The 17,885-nt window shown below is 39.4% G+C and overlaps 1 protein-coding gene across 3 annotated transcripts in view; it reads left to right on the top strand.

The window, feature by feature from the left end:
* The first annotated feature begins 15,891 nt into the window (after window positions 1–15,891).
* Window positions 15,892–17,885, top strand: part of TAMM41 (TAM41 mitochondrial translocator assembly and maintenance homolog) — a 31,507-nt gene continuing 29,513 nt past the window's right edge. Inside the window, exons 1-2 of one of the 3 annotated variants that reach the window (XR_004232390.1) lie at window positions 15,892–16,184; window positions 16,436–16,618. Coding sequence is in view for 2 of the 3 variants with exons in the window: in XM_031955302.1 (XP_031811162.1) it covers window positions 16,056–16,184; window positions 16,436–16,618 (312 nt within the window). In the remaining variant the exon portion in view is untranslated. Of the gene's footprint in view, window positions 16,185–16,435; window positions 16,619–16,874; window positions 16,933–17,885 lie in introns of those variants that run through there. The other 2 variants (XM_031955302.1, XM_031955306.1) reach the window with 2 other exon arrangements.

Raw genomic sequence — 17,885 nt, 5'->3', positions numbered from 1 at the left:
ATATATATATAGTGAAATAGAAATAATAATCACTTGCATTTATTTAGTTTATGAACTACAAGTTTGTAAAGCTACAAGGTTTGTAAAGCATTTTGCACATATTATTTCTTCTTATTAATGACTACTCGTCTGGTCAGTCTCCTGGTTTTGAATCCACATTTTTCCTTCTACAAAGGGACAAGAACAGAGAACTAGCTGTTCTGGCACTTTCCTCTCTTGAGATTCAAAAATTAGAAAAGGAAACAACTATCCCAGCTTCTCTCTGGCCATAGGAAAGCACCTGAGAAGATTGCTGCAATAATGATATCCATCCTTCACCACCTGCATATACCCACAGAATGTCCTCCTCCATCCTGATCCTCTGATCTTCCCCTCACTCTTTAATATCAACGTTATATAAAGAAATCAATAACCATCAACCATTGTTTTAAGCTTTGTGCTATCTGTGATAAAAGCAAACAGGAAGGAAGGGCAGTGTGAGAAAAATGAGGGCTCATCCAGCTCCTAGCACACAGAAAGAGAGGCAGGCAGGAATGAACATTTTCTTCCCCAGGATTACACAAAGCTTCCAGTTACTCTTCTATATTCCTTTGCTTGCACAAATTGAGAACTAGGAAAAATAGTCAACAAAGAAAGATTTCCAAGAGTGTACTGGAACTAGCTCCAGAGAACTCATTGTTAAATTTTCAGTCCCAGCCTTTACACCTTGGAAATCGGCAAATGCTACAAGTAAAGGCTCAATCTATTGGGTTTTTGGTTGTCTAGACTTAAAAACGTCAATAATGCAGGTTAAACTTAGAAGACAACCCCAATTGCTTCAGGGGAGAGAGAAAGAGAGAGAGAGAGAGAGAGAGAGAGAGAGTATTATATTAATAAATAAATATTAAACTAAGATCTAGGTTTTCTCCTTTATTTCTTCATTTAGGACCCAACCCCTGTAAATCAATCATCTGTCTCTGAAGGACATCACTGATTGATGAGATTTCCCTACTCCTCCAGAAACGTGGTCCTCCATCTTGGTCAGGGACCTCACCCAACTAGAAGATCTTACTTCTATTTAGAGTATAAACAGAATCCAATCTAGACAAATTCTTAACCCAAAGAGAATAGCCCTATCTTTGTACCCTCCAGCTCATGAAATAGAAAGCCAGCCAGAGTGGTCAGAGTGGAGATGAAGTCTTCTGTCTAGATTGCTGGAGGCTGAGTATCATGCTTAAGTCACATTCTCAGCAGGAGGAGCTGAAAACTCCTAGCCAACCTCATCATTAAATGTTCACCAATCAGGATTGGTTTTTTACTCGTGGGGCACCCCCTTTTCCAAAAATATTTTAAGACTTTCAGTTTCTCCATAGTTTAGTCTTTGGTTACTGAGAAAAACTACTGACTACCAATTTATTGATTAGCTAATATTAGTTAACATAATTAATAAATTGATAATTTACATCCCAGAAAGTCTTGCCCTCAGATTTTTCATTCACCACATAAATATTTATGGGCATACCCCCTGGAGATTTCTCACTGAAGTAATTTACAACCTTTGGACTAGAAGAGATATTGTACAAGCTCCCAGGGACAAAAAGAAATAAAAGGTATCTATGAATTTTTTCTGAACAATCAGTAACAGTAAAAACAGAAAATGGGGACCAATATAAGCTTGAAATGGATATGTGATTAAGACATAAGGGGCTATACCATAAGTAGATTAGGAGAGCAAGGAATAGTTTACTTGTTGGATCTATGGAGAAGTGAAGAATTTATAAACAAAGAAGATATTTCATAATTCAATTTGATTACATTAAATTTAAAAGGCTTTGTAAAACAAAACTAATACAACCAAGATTAAAAGGAAAGTCTAAAGTTGAGAAGCAAATTTTAATCAGTATTTCTGAAAAAGGCTTAATTTCTAAAATAAATAGTGAACTGAATCAAATTTATAAGAATACAAGTCATTCCTTAATTGATAGATGATCAAAGGACATGAGCAGGTAGTTTTCAGATGAAGAAATCAAAGCTATTCATAGTCACATTAAAACAATTCTGAAGTACCACCTCACACCTATCAGGGTAGCTAACATGACAGAAAAGGAAAAAGATAAGTGCTGGAGAATATATGGAAAAATTAGAACACTTATTTATTATTGGTGGAAGGGTGAACTGATCCAGCCATCTCGGAAAACAATTTGCAACTATGCTCAAAAGGCTATATAAAACCCTTTATTCCAGAATACCACTGTTAGGTCTGTATCTCAAAGAAATCATAAAAAAGGGGAAAGGACTCATATGTACAAAAATATTTGTAGCAGTTCTTTTGGCAAAGAATTGGAAATGGAGAGGCTGTTCATTAATTGGGCAATGGTTGAATAAGTTATGGTATATGAATGTAATGGAATACTATTATGTAGCAAGAAATGAAGAGACAGATTTCAGAAAAACCTGGAAAGATTTACATGAACTGATGCCAAATGAGGTGAACAGAACATTGTACCCAGAAACAGCAACATTATGCTGATGATCAACTATGGCAGAATTAGTTCTTCTGAACAATTCAAAGATCCAAGACAATTCCAAGGATTCATTATGGAAAATGCTGACCATATCCAGAGATTTTTTTTGTTTTTCCTTTCTCTGGGGTTTTCCCCTTTGTTCTGCGTCGTCTTTCACAATGTGACTTATGTGGAAATATGTTTAACATGATTGTACATGTATAACATATCAGATTGTTTGCAGTCTTGGAAAAAGGAGAGAAAAAGGAGAAAAATTTGGAGTCCAAAATCTTACAAAGATAAATGCTGAAAAACTATCCTTACATATAATTAGGGAAAAGTACTACTGAGTAGGGGAAAAAAAAGAAAGAAAATGAGACTGATTTTCTGTTTTCATAAAAATTTACATGTATATGCACATATACACATCTATTTGTATGTGTATACATACACAAATTTATTTGTGTATTTTACATCACCTGTATTTCTCAATGGATTTCTCTCCCACTACCATCTCAGAAATCCATCTCATATCAAAGAATGCAAATAAGAGCAAAAAAGTTCACCCAAACTAACCAACATATTGAAAAGTCTAACATTATATGGAGTTCATAATCCCCCATCTCTGCAAACAAGTAAAAGTCAATGGCTTTTCATATGTCTTTTTGGGGACCAAGTTTAATCATTAAAATTTCATTGTTTTCTTATTTTCTTATTTTTTCCATTCATATTACTGTAATGATTGTTTGTGCTGCTTGCCTGGTTCTGCTTACTTTATTTGCTTCAATGCACATAAATCTTTCCATATTTTTCTTAATTCATCCTTTCTTATAGAACAATAAGAAATCACACTCCATTACATTCTGTTACACCCCTTGTTTAGCCAATCTGCAAATGATGGACATCTGTTTTGTTTCCAGTCTTTTGCTAATAGAAAAAGGTTTGCCAATGAGGAAATAAATTCAGAGCTGAAAGGAAACCTAAAGGTTATATGGTTCATCTCCTGGTCCTATTGCCACTCAGCTACACCTCTCCTGCTCTTCCCTAGAACCATGACAGGGACTTAGCAATCACATCCACTGGTGTATTCAGTACTATAGGATGTCATTCATTTGGTTCTCATGACATTGAGACCAATTTACTGCTCCCCTACTATCTCTTCCCCTTTCCTTCCCCAATTCTCTTTTATCCCTTCTCTTTTTAATTTAAAATCATGCTCCTTAGTAGAGAAAACAGGGGAGGGGGGAAATCATCTATTCTCAACATTTTCTCCATCATCTATTGTGATTATCCCATCCACATTAAGCAATAAACCTATCTCTTCTTTGGTCTTCCTATTTACCCCAACATGGCTTTTTTTTAAAAAAAATGTAACATGCATTTCTCTGGCCCCACTTACTGAGAGATAAGTCTGTTACATTTTCTCTCCATACCCCATGTTCTGAAGAGGTTGGGGAAGTTTTTGTCTTTTTGCCATTGGCTCCAATCTCCATAGTGTTCTCCTCTTTTAGGAGCCATTTCCTAACAACCCAGTTCAATTTTCACCAATTAACATTAGATTAGTTTTTACAAAGGAACATTTACTTCTAAGATATAATAAGAACAAATATACAAAAGTCTTCTCCAATAACTCAAGAGGGTATAATCCCTTTTATACCTCCTTAGTCTCTGGGAAAAGCTTGGGAGTTAGGCTCAATTTAATTCTGTTTCCATATAGCACTAATCCCACCAGTTTCAAATCCAAAGTTCTCTTAGACTCTGGCATCTCAGAGTTTTTTTGTTGTTGTTGGATTGGCTAGAATATCCAGTCTGGAATCCCAGGTTTCTACATCCCCAAGATCAAGCTCCCAGAGCAGATAATTCCAAGCATCTTTCTTGGAGTCAGAAGATCTAAGGGAGAAGGGGATGGGTATAGCACCCAGGCCCTTCCTCCTTATACCATGTGTCACCTACTATGAGTGAAAGAATCATTCCTATTAGACATTAATAAGAGAAGGCAGAAAATTATCTGTTTCTGTAAGGTAGTTTTAAAGATACAAGTTCCAGACAAGAAAAATAGGATGTCCCCAAATGCCAATATAGAGGATTTCCATGAATGCAATGGTTTTCACAGGGGGAATTCCAAAGCTTTTCCCATGTAGATGAAGCCAGTTTAGGACAAGCACCTGTCAACCCTGAAAACAAAAGGCCAAAGAGCTATAGCAGCTCTGCAACTGCTGTTAACTCAAAAAAAAACCCAAAGAGCTCACATAGGTTATCAAAATCACAGTTAACTCTAAAAATAAAATAGAACCAAAGAGCTAACAGTAGTCACAAGCAAAAAGCTTTTGTTATTCTTTTGGAGGAGGGAAACTAGACACATGTGCCAGTGTGAGGGATGTAGAAGACCCTTACCCAAAATGATTACTTAGAGATCACTCAGTAGAAGGCAGAAAAGTTGTTTATTAAAAACCTTCAGAGGATGACCGTCCCATCGTGAGATAAGAAAGAGAAAGCTCACGGTAGGGGGGCTAAAGAAGTAGTAAAGATACATAGCTTTTATACAAGGAATTACATTACAAGTAAGAGAGCATTGAGAAGGGGAGGGGGAGGTAGCTAATTGGTTGTTGCTATTCGGAGAGACTGGAATGGAAGGTTTCAATGAAATCTCCTGATTTCTAGGAAACAGAAAATCAGGCCTTCAGGCTTAATCAAGCAGATAGTGATCCAGCTAATAGACTAAATGTCAATAAATGTCAAATACTGATAAATGTCATCAGCTCAGGTTAAGTAAATATGTTTATAGCTGGCCAAGGCTCAAGTAAATAGAGCCTGCACATATTATACAGGTCATAGGGGAAACACAGAAATAATGAAAATAAAATACAGAAAAAGAATTCATACGTTCCTGTAAGTTCTTCACCTTTTTCTCTCTCTATTCCATACACCAGGACCTCCCTCTCATAAGAGACTCGCTTTAGTGCAGGCAAAGATCAATACTTATTCCAATGGCCGGGTAGTGAACTGTAACCCTGACAATGTAGGGGGTAATAGCAACGAGACAAGTTTGATTCATAGTAAGATGTCACGGCTGTAACATGGGTACTACAGGTGAGAAACCCCCTTGGTCCTAGTGTGAAGCCATTCTGGGATTTTGCTGTGGCTCAGTTCTTCCAAAGGGTAAGAGCAAAGGATTATTGTTTGCCAAACTCAAGGCACAACTTGCTTGCTGATCCTTACCCTTGGAAAACAAGTTATCTCCTAACAGTAAAAAGATAGGGGTGGTCTTAGAATGGGGATCCTGACATACCAAACCTCGTTACTTGTAAAAACACTTTTTGTTGCTTTCATTATTCATTGCCAACCTCAAATCAAACTGAGTTTTAAGTATTCCTGACACTGTTCTTCCTTGTGTAGTATCATCATGATATGGTATTCGAACTTGGAGGCAGGAGACCCATTTCAAATCCTACCTTAGCCATTAACTATTTGGATCTTCATAGGTAAGGCATTTAATTTCTCAGATCCTCAGTATTTTATCTTTAAAAAACAAAAAAGATTGAAAACAACCAGACTTCAATTATCAAGATTTATCCACTTAATGTCAGAAATACTTGAAACTGAGGTTGGCAATGAATGTTGAAGGCAACAAAAAGTGTTTTTAAATGTAATGAGTTTTGGTATGTCAGAATCCCCATGCCAAGACCACCCCTCTCTTTTTACTATTAGGGGTATGGCCTTGTTTTTTTGGATTATTCACATCAGCTTAACTGCCAGCACCCAAAACACCATATAAACATTTTGAACATAATTATTATAATGAGCAAATGGAATTAATAGGGGTCATGACAAAACTAGATGAAAGTGTAAATGGAACTTGATCCCAAATTCAGTAACAAGAAATAATGTTATTAGGAAAATGACTGCACCATGAATAGAATTAGAGCTTCTTCCATGAAGGCTGGAGTCACTGCCAGCTCATAATTCTTGCCCAATCCTGATTTAGTAGAGACAGTCAGACCTCCATCTGCCACCTACAAAGTTTTTCTCACCTGACTCAATTCTTTCTCCTCATGCCCCCTATTGTTTCTTCTTGAACAAGTGACCCACAGCATGTTGGGAAATGACATCTTGCCCTAACTGTAGGATGCTATATAACTTACAGGATTGTCATGAAGTATTTTTAATATAAAAAGTGTGACTTTGGGCAAATCATTGGACCTCTCTGGCCCTAAGAATAGCAGAGTGTCTGTGCCTTATCTATGATCCTATCAACCTACAACCTTAACACACACTACCTATGTCAGGAGTTGTTATGTCCTAATGAATTAAGTTGGTTAATGAATTCTCTGTAAATCCACATTGGTCTCCTTAGACCAGTAGTGTCAAGCTCAAATAGAAACACTGGTCACTAAACTATGCGTAAGAATTCCTACAGACCACATATTGACTTGGCAACCTGTAAATGAACATTTTCTATTTTTATTGCAACATGGGCATGTATTGGAGGCAACTCCAGTACATGTCACAAAACCTCTCCACTTTCCTAGATAACCTGATTATCCATACTTTCTGAACATGAACTCTGTACTTCAACTCAAATGGGTCATTTTATATTCATCCCTGAAGAATGGAACAGACATAAAATGAAATTAACTTAACTTTCCCTTTGAAACATACTATCCCAGCCCATTCTCCTGCTTAACTGAAAAAGATGTGAAATTTTACACACAAGTTAATGGAAATGATGGCAGAAGTTTCATTAAAAAATCACCTCCAGATGCCCATCAGTTGGGAAATGGCTCAACAAGTTGTAGTATATGACTGTGATGGATACCATTATGCTATAAGAAATGATAAGCAAAATGATTTTAGAAAAACCTGGAAAGATTTACATGAACTGATGCCGAGTGAAGTAAGCAGAACCAGGAAAACATTGTACACAATAACAGCAATATTATATGATCAATTGGGAATGACTTAGTTATTCTCAGCAATGCAATGATCCAAGACAATCCTGAAGGTCTTACATGATGAAAAATGCTATCTCCAAAGAAAAAAATTAATGGAATCTAAATTTATTTTTCTTGGGGTTTTTTTGGTCTATGTTTTCTTTTACAGCCTGGCTAATATGTGTTTTGTATAACTGTACATATATAATCTCTTTAAAATTGCTTACCTTCTCAAGGAGCGGGGAAAGAGGAAGGAAGAGCATGTGAAACTCAAAATTTTTATAAAGAAATGTTTTAAATTGTTATTACATGTAATTGGAAAAAAAATAAAAATTCCCCCCCAAAATTCCCCCTCATGCACCACAAATAGAATAAGCCTGATCAGAAAAGAGAGTCTCAGCTCTGAAGAAATAGTTAGATGTGAGGATTTTTAAATGGAAAAATAAAATTGTGATTCTTACTCTAGGCACATAGCCTGTCATTTTGAATTTCAGTGGAAATAGAGCTGACTGTACTACAAATGAGGAAAACAAGGATCCCATGTTAATTCAAAACAAAATGCTTGCATTTCTATGTATTTTTCAGTGCCCATAAATATTCCCCTTCAGGCCTATTTCATTTCTGAGAGTATTCTGCCCTTGTCATCATGCCAGTCATGTTTTAATGCCAGAAAGGCACAATAAGATTTAAAAGAAACTTGGTGAAAGGCTTGTGGAAAGTATTTTTCTACCAAAAAAAATACTAACATGGTTACCTATTGCGGCATATCTTTCTCATTCTAGAAACAAGTGGTGCCCTTCCCCCCCATGGCCATCCTGATAATTTGCTGCTTAACAACAGCTCATATTTACATGGCAAGCACAGCACCCTTAAAACAGCTCCATCTGGCAGGTAGCATTGGTAGGTTCCCAGGGTCTGATTATTATCTCTATTCAAGTGATTTCCAAATGTATTTAATATTTAGTATTTAATAGAATGGAAGCTCTTTTGGAGAGATACTGCTGTATTTCTTTGTATCCACAGTTTCTTTATATCTACAATGCTAAGTATTGTGCTTTCAGCAAGGAGGCTGGACTTGGAGGCCTCTACACTCACTCCCAGCCCTAAATTTATGATGAGAGATGATCCTGAACTGTTACTCCCATATTAAGATAGATTTAATAGTAAAAATAAATAAAATTAACCAAAAAAAAAAAAAGGTAGACTTAGAGATGGATCAAGCCTCAGAAGCATCTGAGTACAACTTCCCCATTTTGCAGATAAGAAACTGGGGTTTACTAGCTGTGTGACATTGAAAAAGTCATTGAATGTGCCTGGCCCTCAGCTTCCTCATCTGCAGAAGGAGGGGATGGTTTCAGAGGTATCTTCCCATTCCAAAGAGATGTGTAAAACATCTCTTTCAACTAGATATATTAGATGGATGGATTGATAAGTAGCAAATACAGAGAGATGGATGGAAAGATGGATGGTCGATGGATGGATATCAGATATGGAGAAATGAATGGATGTTGGTTGAATGGATGGATGGGTAGCATTCTTTCCACTGCACCATTCTCCCTCCCAGAGGAATTCCTTCTGCTGATGAAATTATATGTGCTTGAAGTGTTGACATCTATTACCATCCAAATATGCTATTTGTTGCAAACAAGAAGATACATTGAAGTTTTTTCATCTCTCTCAAGAAAAGAGGGAAAGGATGATAAAACAGTTTCCTATTGTGGGGAAAGGGAAGCTCTCTTTGTAGACCTCCAGGCAGGTTACTATTTCCCTGAAAAGCAGTTTCCTGATGGATAAAACAATCTGAGGAGAGGAATGAATGCATTATGATTGGAGAATAGTCCATATATACTCAATGATTTTCTGTATATGAAATCTTTGCAAGTGGTGACCCAGAGCTATCAAGGACTATAATTTCCTTCCTTTATCTTGGGAGCTGTCAGATCCTAAAGGGTTCTGAAATCATCATTAAACATGGCTGCAAAAACCTTCAAAAGATGCTGCAAATTACTTTGCATTCTAAGAAACTGGAGAATTCATTAGTTCAATTCAATGGGCATTTTTCAAGCCCCTCTGATGTACCAGGCGTTTAATGAGACAAGGAAAACAATGAAGCAATCCATGTCCCCAAAACACTGACATTCTCCTGGGATGTGAAATTGGTCTGTAGAAAGGTCACATGAACACAAACAAGGAAATGCAAAATATAAATGCTAGCTATGTTCAAAATACCTTATGTTCCCTTTTTTTCAAGGTCCAGGATCCATTAGGTGCCATTCAAGAATAGGGAATGCAAGGGGGAAGGAGTAAAGGGAGACTTGCCCCCAAAAGGATAATTGTCATTCTGAGTGGAGGAAACTTAAAATCAGGAGAGTAGGAGGTTTTTGTTTGTTTTGTTTTTATACCAAGCATGCCTGGAATACCAAGGAGTGGCCCCAGAGAAAGAGAGTTTGCAGCATCCTAAAGGGAGCTCTTCTGCCTATTGATTAAATTATTCCATCTCCCTTAGTCTCCCCCTCCAGGATATACAGGAGCTGAACTGTCAGCTTCTGAACTATCAATAACAGTGACAGCCTAGGCAGAGATAAGGACACAAGGCAAGTCAGCTTGAGATAAAGTGCAGGTAGAGAGCTTGTTAAATGAGTTAGTGGTGGTCATCAGGACCAGAGGACATTTGCCTGGCAATCTTCTGAAAAACAGCTGCCAGATCCCCAGGAGCAAAAAATGTTGGCCAGACAAGTCCTTCTCTTTCTCCCCATTTATTTAGAAAATAGAACACAGGTTATTATGGCTCAGAGAAAATCTGAAAAAAAAAACCCACTTCATTTTTTTCTGTTCAGAGGTAGATACTAGAATATTCTTTATATCAGAACCAATATGCTGGTTATTTTTTTAAAACAACTTCTCTCCCTTTTCTTTCTTTTTTTTTTTTGTTACATAGAATGACTCTTTGGTTAGTGATAGAAGTGAGATGTATTTAGAAATGAAGAATATCATTTTTTTTTTTAATGAGGGGAATAATCTCTTCAAATATGTCACTTGGGTTCACCAGCAACATCTAAGTAAAGATTGATAGAGAGAAGTGGGAGTTTTTATATACTGACCAGATTGACTTAATTCTGTAATTTTTAAATTATGACTCAATTTGCTAAATGTACTCTAATGTGAATTTGTGATCCTCTGGATCCTACAAAATTGAAAAGGAGAAAATTAATCTTCATGGGAAATGATAGTACAGGGTCATTTTCAAAAATTTATGAAATATTATATAAGAATGATTTTTATATTTTAAATCCTAGAAGATCAGAGACAGATGGTCAGGAGGAGGATGAGAGCTTTTCCTAGTGAGAGGGCAGTCTATAACTGCATCTGGAAATCCTGGAGGAGCGGCTCAAATTCTGGGCGTCATCTGGTGGCTAATAAAGAAATTACACTCTGAATAGTTATTTCAAATAATGAGTAATCATGGTCTGTTCTGCCATCTATCTTTCCTTCCCCAATGCCCACATGAGGAGAAGCTGCTCCAGAAGATTCATTCCTCACAGTACTTTCTCTATCATGTCATAGAAAACCTTTTCATGGGAGTTTATTCCACCCTTAGACCATTTTTCAAAATGGAAGCACCCTTTACTCTCCCAATTGGCTGATTTTCCCAGGTTCCATTTCAAGGAAAAGGCCCAGGCCAGTTATGTTTTTATTCTTTTCGATGGTGCCTTCCTGACTGTCCAGACTTTCACTCTCACTTCCCTTCCACTGGTTACTGTCATCTCCTCCCTCCCAAACTCCATTTTTTCAATTCCCTTTTATGTGTTATTTACCTCTCTTAGAATATAAGTTCCTTGAAGGCAGGAATTGTCTTTCAAATACTAGCAGTAGAAAAGTTAATTCTATGTCCAGACACATAGTGTTTGACTTGACCAAAATCTGTATAAGGAAGATGACTTTTTACCACATTCCTGTGTTAGGAGAGCTGGGTATTCCTAGACTAGCCCCTGGTACATATACAAAGTAATTTCACTAGGGGACAGAGGAGGGATCAATAGGAAAGATCGAAGAAATTCTCACATAGTAGTGGATGTTTCTTGAATTGAACCCTTAGCGAAAATGAAAGACACAAGAGCAACAATGGCAACCAATCCACAACAGTTTTGGTTGGTTGTTTTTTACACTGTAGATGCCAGACTTACGGTTATGTTTGCAGTAAATGGGCACAACCAGGACTAGTTGTTTTTGTTTGCTTGTTTTTGCCTATTCTGGGACACTGAAGCAGCAAAGCAGAACTAAACATAAAGAAAGAAGTCAGAGATGAGGACACACAGAAATAGGTCCTTCTTCTTATGTGGTGTCCCACTGACCCCAACAGAGGAATTTCCAGTTTCACTAGCAAGAAAAAAATCCTAGAAGGTCTCAATCAACCCAGTCAATGAGTGAGTCATTGGTGGGGACACAGGGAGAGCAAGGATATCAGTTCTCTGCAAGAATGACAGCAATATGAGTGAAATGAGCAGGACCAGGAGATCATTATATACTTCAACAACAATACTATATGATGACCAGTTCTGATGGACCTGGCCATCCTCAGCAACGAGATCAACCAAATCATTTCCAATGGAGCAGTAATGAACTGAACCAGCTACGCCCAGAGAAAGAACTCTGGGAGATGACTAAAAACCATTACATTGCATTCCCATCCCTATATTTATGCCCACCTGCATTTTTTATTTCCTTCACAAGCTAATTGTACAATATTTCAGAGTCTGATTCTTTTTGTACAGCAAAATAACAGTTTGGTCATGTATACTTATTGTGTATCTAATTTTAATATATTTAACATCTACTGATCATCCTGCCATCTGGGGGAGGGGGTAGGGGGGTAAGAGGTGAAAAATTGGAACAAGAGGTTTGGCAATTGTTAATGCTGTAAAGTTACCCATGCATATAACCTGTAAATAAAAGGCTATTAAATTTAAAAAAAAATGAATGACAGCAATAGTCAAAGGAAAAAGCAGTAAGATGCTATGTGTTAACATCAAATTAAGTACATCAGACTTAGCCCTTTGGACTCTGTAAGTGGCTAACATTTTGTTCCTACCAGTGGGATTTGGGAGGTTGACTTAAGTATCTGAATTGGGCTTGTCCACACTTGCAGTGATTGTCATTTAAAATGAATTTCCATCTTGGTGAGAGTGGAGGAAAATTAAGATAGTTGCCTTTTCTGAAATGTAGGCATCTGTTGTTAATGTTTCATTACATTTTTGCAATATCATTAATTATTTCTTCAATATACATGGAGGCTTGAGTGATACCATACATAACATAGATAGGCTGAAGGGAAGAAATTTCCTAAAGTGGTAGGGCCCAAGACTGGGAAAATGGGTAAATCCACACATTAAAAACAAACAAACAAAAAAAAAAATAGTTATCCATAGTGTCTCAGACTTGGGTGAGACACTGATATTGAGTCATTTCAGCCATGTCCAACTCTTTGTGGCTTCATTTGGGGTTTTCTTGGAAAAGATACTGAAGGGTTTTGCCATTTCCTACTCCAGTTCATTTTTCAGATGAGGAATTGAGGCAAACAGGATTAAATTATATGCCCAGGGTCACGGAACCATTAAGTGTCTGAGGTTGGATTTGAACTCAGAAGTTGAGAATTCTTGACTCCAGGTCTGATGCTCTTTCCACTGGGTTTCACAGAGATCTGGTCAGCTCTATCTGATTACTAAATAGGGTCACTCACTAGTAAATAGAGCTGCCTGATTGTCATATTTAGAATGTTTCATCATCACCATCATCATCATCTGCATAACAAAAACAATAAGAACAAGTTAGTATGCTACAACAAAAGGTAAACATTGCTTTAAGATCTGCCAACCATTTTACTTTGTGCTCTTTTTTCTTCACAACATCCCGGGGAAGTAGGTGTTATTGTTCCATTTTATAATTAAGAAAACTGAGACTTAGTGACTTATTCAGGGTCACACAGCTAATGTCTTAAGGTTAAATGGGAACTCAGATCTTCCTGACTAGTTGGAGGCCCAGTGCTCCATCCATATGTGTGGCTATAGGATTTCAAGATGGAAGTCCAATGCTTTCCTTTTACAAATGGGGAAAATAAGGCCAATGAAAGGGGTAATACTTTCCCAAGGGCAATGAACTATCAAAGCTAGGATTTGCATACAGTTCCTTTTTTTTTTTTTTTTTTTTTTTTTTAAGTAAAAGCAGATTCGTAGTTTTTACTGCCTGCTAATTTTGGATTACACATTCATTGAGTCAAATGGTAGGTAGAACACAGTTCCTTTCACTCCAAGTTCAGTGCTGATACAAAATGTTGTACCTAGAATCAGGAAACTTGGATTAAAATCCAGACCCAGACATTATTAGCTACAAAATCATAGGCAAGTCACCTAATTTCTCATAGACTCAATTTCCTTTTCTGTAAAAAGGGGATAATATTACTTGGGTTACCTAATTTGCAAGATTATTATAAGGAAAGTACAAATCTTAACTTGTTGTAGAAATGTGAATGTTATTAGGTTAGAATTTAATTAAAATTATTAGTTTAGAATAGAATTATTATGAATTCCATAATATCACATTAAGGTGGGTCCCACTTTTATTTTTATTCTCTCAGTTGCATAAAGCTGCAAACTTCCTGAGCCACATCTTTAAAATAAAAATTATAATAGTAGTACCTATAATAAGCTCAAACACGATCCATTTTCCTTTGCCTAGCCCAATTCTCCCTTCAAGATCTAGTAGCACAGTGGATAAAAGTGCTGGCCCTAAAATCAGAAAGAACTGAGTTCAAACCTGAATTCAGATTTTTAATAGTTTCCTGACCTTGGACACTTCTCTATCTGCTTCAGTAAAAAAATAGGGAGAAGGAAATGTCAAACCACTCCAGTATTTTTGCCTGGAAAAACTCATGGGCATAGTCCATGGAATCACCAAGAGCCAGACATGATGGAATGACTCAATAACAGCAACAAACACCTTCATTCTGTTTTTTTCTATTCCAGAGGCTCTTTCCTCACTCCTACTTACCTAGAACTCTCTTCTATAAAATTAAAGCACTGAACTCACAAGTCTCTAAAGTTTCCTCTTGTCCTAAATCTTTAATTCTGGGAAATTCTTGTCTACATCTTCTTATAGAGCCTCAGTGAAGGATGTGTTCAACACCCGAGAGTTCTGCTAATATACGTGGATAATACTACATAAGCTACCCATCTGTTATATCCTATACGATGACTTCACGTCCATTTCTCTGATTTCCATTCATAAAAGGCTAAGCTGAAGACAGGTGAGATAAAGTCATTTGTCGAACCAGGATTTCAATTCAGATACTTCAATTCAGAATTATTTCCATTCCACCACAGCTATCAATGCATACTACTAATAACCCAATGAGGAAAATAAGGGTATTTGTAAAGAAAAAAAAAAATATTACCATGGCAATTTATTTATTTATTTTATTATTTATTCTCGTGTGGATATATCCAGGCTTGAGTAAAAGAGGTGCGTAGGTTCTGAGTTCATTGACTGGAGCTGACCAGTGATAAGGACTGTTTCTTCATCAGAAAAAAAAAAAAAAAAAAAAAAAAAATGACGGACGACTAGCAAAAGAAATGGACCCGGAAGCTGTTGAATGGACAGTGCAAATGGTCATTTGGAAAAAGTGTTTCAAAGCACTAGGAGGAGTAGAAATTAAAGCAGTCTTCTACCCCAAAACATCAAATGGGCAAACTGACCAAAGAGAAAAACAACAAATGTTCAATTTTAAAACTATTTCATTTAGTTAATATATACAATATAATATAATCGGAGTTAACCATCAAATAATTTAATTAAATTAGTGATCTCGCTTTATTCTCACATCCACTCTGAAAGATGGGTACTTTTATTTATCCCCATTTTACAAATAAGGAAAATAAGGCAGGCAGAGAATAAATTAAGTCACTTGTCCCGAGTCACACACAAGTCATGTTGGGTTTGAATTTATAAATGAATTTTTTAAAATACATAGAACTGTCTCCAGCAATTTTCTTCCATGTTTCCATTCCAAACAAAAAACAAACAAACAACAACAACAACAACAACAACAACAACAACAACAACAACAACAACAACAACAACAACAAACAACAAACACCCTCCAATTGGGAGGGTCGGGAAATGGAAATTGACCAGATATAAAACTTTGGAAAGTGACCAAGGTAACTCAGGCATATTAAAGGGGAGATCTTAACGGCGATGTACGCGGTAACTCATTGTGTAACTCTAGCGCGGATAATTTGTGGTCAGGCACTTGCGAGCGCCGCGGCGCGTCTGTGCCCGCACTCCGAGCAAGGAGGCATCCCCGTTTTACAACGAGAACAATAAGGCAGGCAGAGGGGCAGTGCCGGCGCGCTCCTCCGCCGCTAACGTCAGCGGCGCTCTCCGAAGGGGAGAGGGAGAGGGAAGGGAGCAGCGCGCGGCGGATCCTCCGGCCGCCAGGGGGCGGGCCAGGCCCAGCGCCGCCCCTCTGTCCCGCTCCCGGCGGAGGAAGCCGGCCCCGCGCTTGCTCAGTGGGCGCACGTTGCCGCCTCCGGCCAGTCACGGCCCGGCTCCGGCCGCCCGCCCGCCCGCCGCTTCGCCCCATGCCATGGCGCCCCAACACGTCTCGGCGGTGACGTTCCGCCGGATCCTGGCGAACTTCCCCGAGAGCCTGAGCCTGGCCTTCGCCTACGGCTCCGGGGTGTACCGCCAGGCGGGCCCCAACGGCGGCCGCGAGGTGAGCCGCCCGGCCCCCGCCCCGCCGGGAGACCTCGGCGCGCGCGCGCGCGGCGGGGGCGGCCCTGCCCCTCCCAAATTCATCGCTAAAGTGCAGAATAAGCCCGGTGCGGGCATCTGCTACGGGACAATGGGGCGGCGCGCGTCCCCCGGGTCCGAGGCACCGGCCCGCCCCCCCCGCGGGATTGGAGCCCGGGGCCCGCTCCGACCTTGCTCGTGTCTAACGTGCGCCCCTTCTCTGTCCTCCCGCAGAACGTCATGCTGGACTTTGTGTTCTCCGTGGATGACCCGGTCACGTGGCATTCAAAGAATTTGCAGAAAAACGGCCACCACTACTCATTCTTGCGCTTTTTTGGCCCCAAATTCATCGCTAAAGTGCAGAATAACTACGGAGCGGGCATCTACTACAACACCATGATCAGGTGCGCGGATAAGGTGAGTGGCCCCGCCCCCTGTCGGCGAGCCGCGGCGCCTTCCCGCCGGGAGCCTGGATGTCAATCAGCCCCATTGCAGCCAGTTTGCGAAGGACGGAGGGAGCGGATTGTAGCGTCCGGCTGGCGTTACTGTGGCCCGACCCGGGGCAGGGACGTCTTCCTTTGTCTTCCGGCCAGGCTGCGAAGGTTTCCTCGCTTTAAGTAAAGTTTTTGCTGAGATAGTGGGAAAAAGAAAGCCTCTGTCTTCTTCTTTACAGGTAGCACGGACACCACCCAGGGTTCCCACAAAGCCAAAGGATGCCCGCCTGTCCTTTGGTATGTCAACGACTGTTCCTTCTGTGAGCACAGGCGGCTGTGCTTTTGCAGAACTTGCCTGGGAGTGGGGGGTCGATCCCTAAAGTAAGGGCACCCCCGCTGGTAGCAGCAGACGGGGACGGAGATTTGCCTCCAAAGCGTGGCCCCTAAGCCAACCCCCTCTTTTAAAGATGAGGAGACAAGACGCAGATTTGGGGGGGGGGGTGATTTGACCATTTATAATAGATACAGAAGCAGAATTCGAACCCAGGCCCTTTCCCAATCTAGCTCTCTTTTTTTGGTCACATTGCATTGATCCCTCTCCCGTGTGCCCGTGGCAGGTTAAGACAGAGGAAGCCTTAGCGCTGTCCTTTCAGGAAAGTGGGCGTCCCAAGGAGGCAGAGTCTGGGGAGCCAGGAACACACCTAAGCCATGCCAGACGGGAACCGCGGGAGCGCAGAATCCAAGGGTCAGGGGGGACAGCAGAGCATCTTTTCAGCCGTAGCTGACGTGGATAGAGTACTTTAAGATTTTCGGAACGCTTTGAACTTTATTTCATTTGAACCCTGGGAAGATACAGGTGTTACAAATATGCCCATTTTACAGAAGAGGAAGTTGAAGTGCAGAATCACAAGGTGATGTTAGAAGTAGAATACCAAGGACGGAACAAATGAATGAATGAAAAGGCATTTTTTAAATGTTTGCTGTCCATAAAACACAGGAGATAGAAAAGCAAAACAGTCCTTCTGCCCTCATGAAGCTCATGCTCTAACAGGAGAGACAGAAGGTCCATCTGTCTCAGACAGACAAATAGCTGGAGCTGCAAGTCAAGGCTCTTTCAGACTTGGCATTCTGCATTAAATTGAGCTATTCACATAGAATACACTTCAGGCACTAAGAAGTCTTAAGATTGAGAAATGAGGGCAAGGACCAATAGGCCAAGATTTCAGCCACAGGACCTGGTCTGCAGGGAG

The sequence above is a fragment of the Sarcophilus harrisii genome, chromosome 1, assembly GCF_902635505.1.
Source record: "Sarcophilus harrisii chromosome 1, mSarHar1.11, whole genome shotgun sequence".
NCBI classification, from domain to species: domain Eukaryota; kingdom Metazoa; phylum Chordata; class Mammalia; order Dasyuromorphia; family Dasyuridae; genus Sarcophilus; species Sarcophilus harrisii.
Note: the sequence above shows the minus strand (reverse complement) of the source record. Positions and strands in the feature narration are given on the sequence as shown.